The sequence below is a fragment of the Cavia porcellus genome, unplaced genomic scaffold (assembly GCF_034190915.1).
Source record: "Cavia porcellus strain 051 isolate PalLab524CR breed Dunkin Hartley unplaced genomic scaffold, mCavPor4.1 scaffold_2, whole genome shotgun sequence".
Taxonomy (NCBI): domain Eukaryota; kingdom Metazoa; phylum Chordata; class Mammalia; order Rodentia; family Caviidae; genus Cavia; species Cavia porcellus.
The window spans coordinates 8462235-8475764 of NW_026947485.1; the positions used below are offsets into that span (position 1 = coordinate 8462235).

General features: G+C 40.0%; 1 protein-coding gene across 2 annotated transcripts in view; it reads right to left on the bottom strand.

Annotated features, from left to right (window-relative positions):
- Fbxl13 (F-box and leucine rich repeat protein 13) overlaps positions 1-13530 on the bottom strand; it is a 203177-nt gene that overhangs the window by 72008 nt on the left and 117639 nt on the right. For both annotated transcript variants that reach the window (XM_063237737.1, XM_003469858.5), the window contains exons 13-15: positions 1035-1133; positions 303-420; positions 45-207 (exon numbers count right to left, since the gene is read on the bottom strand). In XM_063237737.1, the coding sequence (XP_063093807.1) occupies positions 45-207; positions 303-420; positions 1035-1133 (380 nt within the window). The remainder of the gene's footprint in view (positions 1-44; positions 208-302; positions 421-1034; positions 1134-13530) is intronic.

Below are 13530 nucleotides of genomic sequence, written 5' to 3' on the forward strand. Positions count from 1 at the left end.
TGGTATCTAGCATTTCTTGAATACGTGACTAAGTGGCTTTTTACCTTACGCAGTTTGCCAAATTCAACACAGTCAGTTGCTTCAAAGGCGATAGTGACTTGAGGCTATCATCTGTTATTCCCTTGCAGTCGGCCATGTAAATGTGATTGATATTTGGATACTTTTTGTCTATAAATTTGAAAGATGCATCAGTGATTCTCTTATTTCCTGTTTCAAAGAAGACAACAAGTACTATATCTGTAATGCCACAGAAGCAAAAGTAAAACAAAATAAGACCGAACCACCTCTTTAATACTACAGACCTTCAAATCGGATTTTCTTAAGGTTACACGTAGAAAGAGCGTTGAAAGCACGATCGGAGATATGCGGTGAACCAATGAAAACCACCGACGTGATATTTTGGCACTTCTCCACTAAAGCCTTCGGAAGAAGAGACAGTTCTGTTAACCACGCTGCACAGACCAAGCCCAGCATGGTAACAGGTCATTTTTCCTTCTCAGTATTTACAGAAACTGACATGCCAACCATTAAATGTTCCTGATTTCGGGAAAAAAAAGTTTTTTTCAATATAACATAATATACTCAACATGTGAGTAATGCAGAGAAACGGAATTAAATCATGTTACAGGAGGATTGGAAAACATGAGAAAATGGGATGCTGAAAAAATCACTACATTTGGCAGCTTGATAGGGAAAATTAAATTTAAATTAATCAAAAGTAGAGTCAGTACTTGGGTGGGAAAGTTAAATTTAAATTCTGGGCAGAGACTATCTCGCCACTGAGATAAAAATATCCTAACCATAAAACAAGGTTTTAAAGGGTATGTAGGGATAGAAATGTTCAAATGATTTTGGAAGTATACACATAAGTATGTGTGTGTGCACGTACATATGTGTGTAAGCCTTTGTATGATTTTCTTACTATAAATTAAAATGCAGTAGCAATTCACACTTTTCAATAACTCAAGCCATTATGATACATTCTCGTGTAATAAGAGAGAGATAGAAAAAAAACCTGCTTCCCAGCTACCTACTTGCACACACTTGTCCGTGAGGGTGGGCATGTCGTTCATGGTCAGGTGGATGATGCCCGAGCAGCTGTTCGCAATGTTCCTGAAGCCTTGGACTGAAATCTAAATTGCACAAAATAGGTGAAAATCATGAGAGAATCCACTGACATGACCTCCCAAAATCCATTGACGACCTTAGTGGGTCATGATTTTGTTGTTTTAAGATTGAAACCATGGGCCAGGATATAGCTCTATTGGTACAGTGCCTGCCTGGCAAGTACAGGATCTTGAGTTCAATTCCCAATACCAGAAAATAAAAAATAAATAAGATTGAAAACATAAAATATGGCAAACAAGACAGAAAGAAAGAACAATCTTGATTTTTTTGCCTTCATCATTTTACATTTTAATGAGGCGAGAGTCATATAACATTAACCACTTAGATAAGCCATTTAACTATCCATCATGCTATGTGACCACCACCAGTATGTGGTCTCATGACATTTTCATCCAGACCCATTGAACAGCTGCTCTTCATCCACTTCTCTTTTTAGCACTTAACTAATCTGTGTTTTGACTCAGAGTTCACATAAATGAAATTATGCAATATGTGATCTTTAACATTGTTTTTAATGCTTTTCCAATTACAGTATGTATCAGCACCTGCTTTCTCTTTATGGTTTAATTCCTTTTTATAATATCCTATTATGTGGATATATAGTTTACATTTGACAATGTCCAACTGAAAGTCAATTTATTTGATACCATCTGGTAACTCACTCTGCCATCTATTTATCTGTTGATGCACAGCTGGATTGCTTCTGTCTTGTGCATATGTTGAACAGCTGCTATGAATCTGTACGCACGTGTATCTGCTGGAGTACCATTTCTAATTCCCTGGGGTATACACCTCGGAATAGAATTTCTGGATTATATGGTAATTCTAAAATTAACTTTTAAAGGAACCACAAAAATGTCTTCTGCAGTGGCTGCAGCATTTTATATTCTCATTTCTACATCTAATTTCTACAATTCCACCTGGAAACTGCCAGTTCTGCCACATTTTTGCGAATATGTCTCCATTTCTTCAAAAATTTCCTGGTAGGTTGACTTCATACTTGATTGTTTTGATTTGCATTTGTCAGTGACTAATTATATTGACCATCTTTTCATATGCTTGTTAGCATTTGTCTCTTTGGGGAATTCTATTTAGGTTTTTTGCCTATTTTAGAATTGAATTGTCTTTTTTATGGTTCAGTGGTAGGAATTCTTTACATATTCAGCATACTATTTTTGTCATTCTCTGTGCTGGTCTTTTTATCTTAAAAATAATGTCCATTATGTGCTAAAGTTTTAATTTTAATAAAAATTCATCTATTTTATCATTTATCCGTTTGGTGTCATAACTAAGAATCCAGCGCTAAATCCAAAGTCATGAAGTTTACCTCCAGTGTCCTTCTAAGAATTTTATCATTTGGGCTCTTATATTAAGGGCACTGGTCCATTTGTTATTAATTTTCATACTGGTGTGAGGTAGATGTCCAACTTCACTTTTTCAGTCTGTGGATATGCAGTTGTCCAAGCATCAGTTGTCGAAGAGAGCATTCTTTTCCCTATGACATGGTCTTGGAACTCTTTACCAAATATCAATTGGCCATAAATACATGAATTTCTGTATTCTCAGTTCTAGTCCATTGGCCTATAGGTCTATCTTTATGCCAGTACCACATTCTTCTGAATATTATAGCTTTGTAACCAATTTCTTTCTTTTCAGCTGTCATTAGCCACCTTAATAGGGCAGTTCTAAAGTTGGTTACATAAAACCTTACCATCCAGTGTGGCATTCCCGGCAGCTGGGTGGACCTGCAGGCCCCCAGCCCACCACCCTCTAAAGTGGCAGCTATGCCTGAACAAGCTCCTGAGTCCGAGAAGTGCTCACAGGCACGAGTCTGAGAAGTGCTCACCCAGAGAAAATGGGTGAGCAGAGGAAAAGTACAGTAGGAAATTCAGAGAAAGTGAAACTGCAGGATTATGTAGATATAGATTACGTTAAGGATCAGTTTGTGTGATTATGAGGGATAGAAAATATGAAATTTGCAGAGCAGGCTAGGAGGCTACAAAATCAGGAAAGGGTTAACAGTGTATTGAATCCTAAGTTTGCAGTCCTGAGCCAGAATTGCTTCTTTTTTGGGAAAAGTCTTTACTCTGAAGAAGTAACTTACTGGATCGAGGCCATGTGCATTGTTGGAGGGTGGTCTACTTTAGTCAAAGTCTATTTGTTTAAATGTTTTGCATGAAGGAGGAGGAGGGAGGATGAGGACAAGGAAGAGAAGGAGGAGGAGGAAAGAAAAGGAACAGAGAGGAGGAGGAGGAAGGGCAGGAGAAGGAAGAGGAAGAGCAGGAGGAAGAGGAGGAGGAGGAGGACAAAAGGGAGTCACCTTTATAGCAGCACTAGACTGTTTGACTAAACAACTGGATGCCAATAGAGTAGCCAAACTATAAAGTTATGTAGGTACTAACTGCTTATTTTGCATAAAACAATTAAATTAACCATAGCACAGAATTAACTGTAGCATAAAGAACACCAAAAGGTTAACAGTGACCATTTTTGAACAGGGATACTCTCTGTGTTTTGTGAACCTTCTATAGTGACAATGTATAACCAGAAAAAGAGAAACAGAAAATGACATCTTTTGGGGAAAGACAGCATAAAGACATCCTTGAGCAGTTTTTAAACCATCTCCTGCTATAGACCTCTCCTTGCAGGAAAATGCCAACAAATAAATGGGCCACAACTCTTTCATATAATGTGTGTGTCTTATTTCCTCCCAAGAGATGATCATAAACCCTTTAAAACTTTTTACTGTGTTGAAAGAGCTAATGAATTAGATTTAAGAGTAGGACAAAGTCTAAGATAGAGTGTAGAATATCACCACAGGCAAGCTGAAGATAAGCATGGCTGAGGCAAAGCCACCGGAGTGTTGGCGTGGCTCAGGTGGCACACAATCCTTAGGGGACAACGAGAAGTGTAGTGGATCAGGAGGTGGGAAAAACTAGTGAAAGCCCAGAAGCAAGAATGAGAGATGTTTGCACTGTACTGCCCAGCAGTCTTAAATACATTTTCTGTAAGTGATACGATGGATGTGTACAAACATGGAGGAGTGAGGAGGAGGGAGCAGCGCTGGTACAGACTTGGCAGCGCTGGGTTTGGCTCCGGCTCTTTCTCACTTTTAACAAAGGCGGATCGACTCTCCTCTTCCTATTTTCTCAGCTGTAAGTGAGCATTATATAATTTTTAAGAGATTCTTGAGAAAATAAAATGAGGTCATGTACATAAAAACAGCTAGCACAAAACATGGTTATGTAATATTGGATCTACTTTTCCTCTTATTACTCTGGGCACTAAAGGACTTACAGAGAGGGATAAAGGACCCTAACTCACTGCAGCTTGCTTATTCCTCACATTGCAAACATAAAGACACACTATTCAGAGAAATTTTGTGATTGAGAGCTGTTGTGGTTTGTGTCTAGATGTCCCCCCAAAGCCTCATGCAGTTTTTGATGGGGCTTTTTGGAAGTGGCTGAGTCTGGAGTGTGTGATTGATATACCGTACAATGCTGGGTTAAGGGTGCTGGGGTTAAGGGAGGGTGATGCTGGATCAGGGCATTGGTTGGTTTGGTACCACTATAATCCCAGTAGCCTGGACACAATATAAGAGACAAAAAAAAGGTTTGTCACCTCTTCCTTGTTGCTTTTGCTATCTTAGCAGTGCCAGGAACTATTTGTCCTCTGTGATGCCCCTCTGCCAAGCCAGCCTGCGTTGGTGCCAGCCATGCATAGTCTGAAACCTCCACAAACTGTGAACCTAACAAACCTTTCCTCCTTTAACTTTGTTTTTTTTTTTTTTTTTTTTTTGGTCTTTTTTCATTTTTATCGGTACCGGGGATCGAACTCACGACCGCCTGCTTCAAGGCAGGTGCTTATGCCGCTGAGCTAAACCCCCAGCCCCCACCTCCCCCTCCTTTAACTTTGGGTGTCAAGTATTTTGTCTCAGCAATGAGAAAAGTAGCAAACACAAGAATATATTCTTTGTTTATTCTGAGTTACCCAGTGCTGAACACAGGGTGTGAGACAGGAGTGGGTGAATGACTGAACAGTTCTGAACCACACAGCAGTGGTGGAGCCAGCACTGAGCATCACTTCATCCCTTCACAGCACACAGCTCCAAGGCTGGGGACCCTTCCAAGTTCTTGCCTTGACCCCGACCCTCCTCCAGTCTCCTCGCTGCTACCTTTTACATGGACTTCCACAAAATGAACAACTTTTTCCCTCTTGCTGTCTTGGAAACATATTTAGTAAGGGGAAAAAAATGACAGCCACAAGCAACCACAGCTGGGTGATTCCCTGCAACAGAGCCAAAAACTTGGCGCTATTGACCAATGGGATTCATTTGTAGGCAATGGAGTGGGAAGGAACCTCTGAGAAGAGACTGAGTTTTGTCCTGGCACGGAGTGCTGAGTTTCCCACAGAGTTTATATTAGAATAGCCAAAAAGATGTTTGGCTAATATTTTATGACTCAAATATTCCTGCCAGAATCTTTCAGGCCGACCATTAGTTGTGCTTTCTCTTCACTGAAATAATGGGGGATATAAATCAAATTTTAAAAATTGCCAGAGAAGAAAAAGCAAAATGTTTTGCCCTGTTAAAATGCCAGGGCTTATCACAGCTGATATCTGTGCGTTTCCTGTGTAAGATTCCATCTTATAACAGCTGGGGTCTGAATCTCTCTTCATTCAGTGGTGAGGAGACTCTGGCTTCTGTTTTGATGGCAGCTGGAGTCCTGTCCCCCTGTCCTTTGCCGGGGAAGCCCCCACTGGTTGGGAAGTTAGCGGGGACCGGTCTCACCAGTCTTGTCTACACGTCAAGTCCCTGCAGGCAGCTGCTACTGCTGCTGATGGGGCCAGAGAAGCTTTGGGCACAGCAGAGAAGCTCTCTCCAGCTGCCTCTGGGTGGGTCTGCAACCATCAGCGTGACAGCACAGCACTGTGTGTGCAAGAAATAGTCTGTGAGCCATAACGAATGAAGACCAAAGTGCTTGGTGCCAGAGACCTGCTTAGTCCCTTCTGTGCTGCTCCATGCAACAGAAAAAAGGAGTTTGGCATTTCAGGGATCAAATATTACCTAGCTTCCACTCCCCATTCCTCGTCTGTAACAACATCTCTGAATCAGTTAGTTGGACAACACAGGGACAGACCCTCCACAACAGCTAGAAACATCCACACTCTGTTCCTGTCCTGGGTCCTGGGGTTTCTCCCATTCCACAGTACCGATCCAGTGCTGTGATGACTTTGGTCCAATCCGTACATCCTTCATTACCTCTTAGGGTCCTCTAGGATTCTGGCTTAGTAAATGGGAAGCAGCACTGGAGGGAAAAGCAAAGCTTTCCCAGCGAGCAGTACAGAATGCTGTTTCATTACACACAAATGCACCTGCAGCAGCCACAGTCCCCAGCACCTGTGCTAAGAGGGTCTGCGGGCTCCTGAATGTCACGAGGGCTGGTGGTCATCCTCTATGGTCCCACCACCCTGCCTCTCTGGACTATCTGTGGTTTCCAGGTCTATCCATTCCCACTCCTCCTGGCTGCTTCCACCTCGACAGTGGGAAACCTCTCTGTTCCCTCCAGTTTCTCCTGGGCTGTGCTCCGCATACCTCAGGAAGGGATCTTTCTTCCGCAGAGCCTAGAAGCCCACAGCCCGCATTGTGTATTCTCTGCCTCTTGCGGTAGTGACCTGCACACAGAGTCAGTCTCAGGCGAGGTCATGGGCAGCATGTCTATCACTGCTGTCTTTCATGCAGAGCTGACCCAAGGAGGTTGTGGCAGAGCTCCATTAATAGCCCCGTTTGTTGTTAAATTGTTTATGGGGTGTATATCAGAATTAGTAGTCCCAAAAACTTCCAAGTGTGTCTAAAATCATTGTCCACCAAATATGAGGAAGAGATTCACTGTCCAGTGCGAGTGGAGAGTTAGAAGGCAAGTGGGGCAGGGCCCGTGGGCACCAGCCGTTCTGCCTCCAGCTGTTTCTCTCCTTCTGCAGCCCCAGGTCCAGGACTGCAACTGGGCCAGAGTCAGGGGCCATCCCAAATGCTGGTCCTTCTCTTCCAGGGCACCCTTCCTGTTCTCCTCACACAGTCTCAAATTGCCCCTTCCCCCTCTGGAGCACAACGGAGCCTTGTCGCCTAGCAACCCAGAGAAATGTCACTGTAATTCTTTCCCCTTGCAAAGCAGGGATCTACAGAGCTACTCTGATTGCCTGGATTTATGGAGCAGGATGGCGGCTTCACAGCTGCATGCTTCACTCTGGTCCAAACGTTGAAATCGAGTTTTGAGAACAGTGCATAAAATTCTATGTGGAAGTCACTTCCTGAGATGGGGAAGTGAAAAGAAACCTAAGTATGGCTTTCAGGAAACATGAGATTTTTAAAAAACCTTTTCTTCAGGAGTGGGAAACATGATCTTTGTCCCCTGAGAGGCATCATTTTGGCATCTGATTCATCAAAATCTAAAAATTGATGCCAGATGTTTAATTTTGACTAGTATAATAAAAATGTTTATATGTTTTGTGTACAAAGAGATTATAGTAAGCCATAGATGTTAAACAGTAAGTATTTGTTATGTTTATTTTTTATTTCAATGTGGTCAGCATAGAGGTATTTAAGTGTATACATGTCCTATTTATAAGCTAGATAAAGTCTCCATAAATTCTACAATTTTTAAACACAGGTTCAGAAAGAAGCATGTTAAAGCATTCCTTAACGGAAATCAAGTCCCTACAGCAGTGGTGCACACTAACCACACTAACCCAGGGAAACCCCAGAAGTTTGACTGACAGTGCAGGGCATAGCAGCTTGACTGATCCTGAGGGGAGGGGCCAGCATACGCTGTCCCTGTCTGCAACTCACTAGCACACTGCAGTGAGAAGGGTCATCTAGCCAGCATGCTTCAGAAGAATTGTAACCAACAAAGAAAGAAACTGGGGCCTCCTGGAAGAAGCAAAAAAGATAGGTAGAAGAAGCAACAACAAAAAGTCCCCGTCCCAACCCTGAGAACATGGATCTAGGACAGGTAAATACAAAGGAGAATGAGGACAGCAAACATGCAATATCAGACACGGCACCAGTGGACATAAAGAGATATATTCTGGACCTCATAGATGAGTTCAAAAGTGAAATAGTTAGCAAATTAAATTAAGATATAAGAAGATTAATAAAAGAGATACCAAGCACCTCTCAAGCAGACACAGATGGAAGAAGGGAGGAACTCAAACAAAGGAGAAAACCATTTGATGAAGAATATAGAATACATGAAGCAGATTCAAAGAGATTACCAGGAAAATAAAAACTCTATGGAAAAATGGCAAATCAGCTGGAAAGAAACTAAGGATAGATTATCCAAACTGGAGGACAGTTTTGCAATGTGGGAGTATGAAAGGGAAAACTTTTTAAAAATAACAAGGAAACAAGCAGTAACAATACAAGCCTAGAAGATGACAAAAGGATCCATAACTTGAGAATAAAGAATGTGAATGAAGAAGCAGGGGTACAAACAAAGGAACTACAAAGGTTATTCACAGAAATAATTAAGGAAAACTTTCCAAACATAGGAAAAGGAAATGATATTCTGATATATGAGGCATACAGACCTCCAGCCACCTACAACCAAAACAGAACTACACCCAGGCATGTAATAATCAAGATTCCAGAAATTCAATATAAGAACAGAATATTAAAAGCTGTTAGAGATAAGAAACAGATAATCTATAGATAAAGGCCCATCAGAATAACAGCAGACTTCTCGGCACAAACCATCAAGTCAAGAAGAGCCTAGAGAGAAATATTCCAAGCCCTGAAAGAAAATAACCTCCATCCCAGATTGATATACCCTGCTAAACTATCTCTAGAAATTAATGGAGAAGCAAGATGCTTCCAAGACAAAGATAAACTTGGAAAATTTGCAATCACCAATCCAACTCTACAGAGAATACTGCAGGGCATTCTAGGGAGAGAGAAAAGTACTAGGATTCCAGGAACAGTGACAGAGAGGCCTCAGTGAATGGAGCAGAAAACAATAAAGAAGATAAGCAGACAACTGATGGCAAAAAAAGAGCATAACAGAAATGAGGCAGAGAAGATTTTATTCAAAACTGACATGATTGATAGTATCAAGTCTGAGAGTATAGGCAACTACAGTGAAGATGACAAGACTCTTCGATACACATTCTGGTTTGATAACTGCCAATTTTTGAAGTTCTATACTATATACAAAGTTGTGTTTTTATTAATACTGTTATGCACTGATATATTCAATTATACAATATCTGATGATATAGCCAATTCTATTGGAGATAACAAGAGACAACACAGGAACCATGGGAGAATGCTTTGTACAACGGTCTTATATGTTTATTTTGTTTCATGTGTTTATAGGAATATGTTTTGCTTTGCCTTGCTTTGTTTTGTTTCTCCCTCTACTATTGAAAGGATAGAAATACATGTTAAGACTCATGCATGTGTAAAATCTATAAACAGTTTATAAGAACTGATCTTATGATACATGATGGAATGAACAGATACTTTGAAGAAAAAGAGATACTAAAATACCCAGTGCTGATCCTGGTGTGTCATAATGTGAAACCCAGCAATAGTATTATTCTTTGTTCAGAGTGATATTAGCCTGCTTGGGTTTATTCAATGTCAACATAATTGCATGTATAACTGCATGTATGTTTAAGTGTATAGGACTGATAACCATATTTGTAAGTTTTTGTTGGATAGTTGAACAGAACTGGTTGCAATCTCACTGTTTGAATCCCCACTTTATATGCTCCACTTTAGTATCTTGAATAACTATTTGAAAGAAGACAATCTGTAATCATCAACTAGTGATTTCTTACTGTTTATTTTTTTCTTTGAAATTATGTATTATTTCTACCCATTTTCTGTTTTGTTTAGTTTTTCTTTAAATTAAATTTAAAACAAGACACTACATTACCCAGTGCTGATCATGGAGTGTCATGACGCGAAATCCAGCAACACTATTATTCTTTGTTCAGAATGATTTTAACCTGCTTTAGTTTGTTTAATCTAAACATAATTGAAGATATGGATAACTGCATGTATGTTTAAGTGTATAGGATTGACAACCATGTTACTAAGTTTTTGTTGGACAGTTGAACAGAACTGTTTGCAGTCTCGCTGTTTGAATTCCTACTTTACATGTTCCGTTTTTGTATCTTGAACAACTATTTGTAAAACGACAATATGTAAACATCAACTAGTGATTTCTTACTGTTTATTTTTTTCTCTAAGCGTATGTATTATTTCTACTTATTTTCTGTTTTGTTTAACCTTTCTTTAAATAAAAATTTTTTAAAAATACATGAAAGTACTCATATTGGTAGAGAAGATATTGCAAGATTCCTGAGCAGTAAAGCATAGTGGTCAGCTGGAAAAAAAAAAAAAAAGCAGTCCTTAACTAGAGAAATTGGGACTTCCGGGAGAACGTGGCAGACAAATAGCAGCCATGGAGGCTCTCTGAGATTACCAGTTTAGAATCCAGGAGCGGTGCCTTGTGAGGAGTCCTACGTGAGGGGAGATGTACCCTGCCAATCCAGGAACGAACTAAGCTGAGAGAAACCAACTGGAAATGCAATCCTGATGCTATAACAGGAACGGGTAAAATCTGAGTGTAGAAGCTGGATCCCGCACCATTGGAAGCTGTGATTTGAATTTCCTGCTGCCACTACTGCCTCCCAATCCGCATGGCAGAGAGAGAGATGCTCAAAAGCTCTGAGAGCTGGAATCGGCGAACCAAACGGCTTTGAGAGCAGGACTGGCAGGGAGCCCTACATTGGCCTGCGGTGAGTGAGAGAAATGGGGACCCTTTCATAGACTAGGAGGCTCCAACAGAGGACATTCTGGGAACGAGCAGACTAGCTGGAACAGGGCCCTGCAGTGACTTTAGTCGCATATTCCCCTCTCAAGCGGTACTGGTGGGGAGTGCTTGGCCTGGTGACGCCACGGACTAAGATCCAGGAGGCTAGCCCAAGTCAGGTTCCTGCGCCTGGCAGTGCACCCTAGCAGTGAAGCATTCAGTAGGTTGGCCTGGAGGGGCGGGCCCAGCAGAGGCTGCCCAGATCTGTGTCTCCCTAGTACACTGCAGTGGGCAGGAACACCTACCTGGTGGATTCAAACAAACTGTAACAGACAAAGAGAAAAAAAAAAACTGGGCCTCCTACATACGCTTGTATGGAAGGAACAAAAAGTATGGGAAAACGGAGCAACAAGAAAGGGTCCTCAGTCCCCAATCCTGAGAACACTGATCCAGGACAGGTAAATGCAAAAGAGAATGAAGACAGAAAACATGCAATATCAGACACAGCACCTGTAGACATACAGTGGTATCTCCAGAGCCTCATAGACAAGTTCAAAAATGAAGTATTTAATGAAATAAAGCAAGAAATAAGTAGAATAGTTAGAGAAATGCTAAGCACCGCCCAAGAAAAAACAGATGGTGGAATGGAAGAACAGAAAAAAAGGGGAGAATTGTTTGATGGAGAAAATAGAGAAAACATAGAGTATGTGAAGCAGGTTCAAAGAGATTACCAGGAAACTAAAAACTCTATTGAAAGCTGGCATAACAGCTTGAAAGAAACTAAGGATAGATTATCAGAACTGGAGGACAGATTTGTAAGGTGGGAGCATGAAATGAAAAACTTCTTAAAAATAACAAGAAAACAAACAGCAATAATATAAAGACTAGAAGATGATAAGAGGATCTATAACTTAAGAATTAAGAACATAAAAGAAGAAGTAGGGACTCAAACAAATGAACTACAAAAGCTATTCACAGAAATAATCCAGGAGAATTTCCCTAATTTAGCAAAAGGTAAAGATACTCAGATGTAGGAGGCATACAGGACCCCAGCCACCTACAACCCAAAAGAGCTACACCCAGGCATATAATAATCAAAATTCCAGAAATCCAATATAAGAACAGAATATTAAAAGCCGTCAAAGACAAGAAACAGATCACTTACAAGGGAACACCCATCAGAATTACAGCAGACTTCTCGGCACAAACCATCAAATCACAAAGAGTGTGGGGGGAAATAATTCAAGCTTTGAAAGATAATAACCTCCAGCCAAGATTGATATATCCTGTACAACTGTCCCTAGAAATTGATGGAAAAACAAGGTGCTTCCAGGATAAAGAGGAACTAGGGGAATTTGCAACCACCAATTCAACTCTACAGAGATTACTGCAGGATATTCTAAAAATGAAAAGTACCAAGATTCCAGAAACAGTGGCAGAGAGGCCACAATGAATGAAGCAGAAAGCAAAATGAAGAGGACAAGCTGACAACTAATGACAGAAAAAGAGCTCAACAGAAATGAGGCAGAGAAGGTTGGATGGTAGGAACAGCTATTTTGGAGAAAACAAGACATCATAATAGGTAGTGGTGATTTAATATCCTCTTGTTTTGAAGTCCCATCAAGCTTTTGTTCTTCTGTCTCCATCGGTTTTAACGTGTTGTATCTTATTGGATTTTATTATATATGATAATATAAACAAAAACTTTTATAGACAAGGAGATTATACAGAAACCATTGTTCATTTTTCTGTTAGTTGATTCTAAATACCCTGTAATACTGTCATTCTCTTGAATGGTTTTACATTGTCTTGATATGTTTGATGCTACAGTATAGGAAGTTATACCAAAGATTTTAAGGGAAAAGACACTATGGTAACTACTATTATGTGGAGATTATCTTGTGGTGAAACACTATTTTGCTTAAATGGCTATGTTTTGACCTGTGCTGTTTTGTTGTTATGCCCTCTTTTTTTATCTCAATCTCCTTTTTATTATCTACTTTTTCATTTTTATCCTTTTAATTAAGGGAAAAATAAATAAAAAATAGCAGGATATATTATAGTAACCCACTTTGATTTCCTATTAACTTGATTTGAAACTCTGTATTGCTCTCACCATCTTGGTTTGACTGATTTTCCTCTATTCTGTTATGCTTGATAGTACCAAGTTTGAAAGTATAGGCAACAACTATGAAGACAATAAGATTCATTGTGATGCCCATTCTGGTTGACTATTATCTTCTTTTGAAGTCCTCTTATGTCTCCAATGTTTTGGTTTTATTGGTCTTATTCTTTACTGTTTTGTTCAATTTATTATAACTGATGATATAGGCAATTCTTTTTAAGATAAGAAGAAGCATTATGGTAACCATTGTTGATCACCTTGTATTTTGTTTTTACATGATGTATTATGTCCATCCTTTTGATTTGACTGACTCTGTCCTGGTATGTCACATTTGGTTTTACTCTCTTCAAAAAAAAAATAGTAATAAGAACTGTAGGAGCAGTTTTATTGGATCATTGAACAGAACTGTTTGCAGTATCATTGTTGGAATGTCCACTCTACAAGCTTTAATTTTGTGACTTG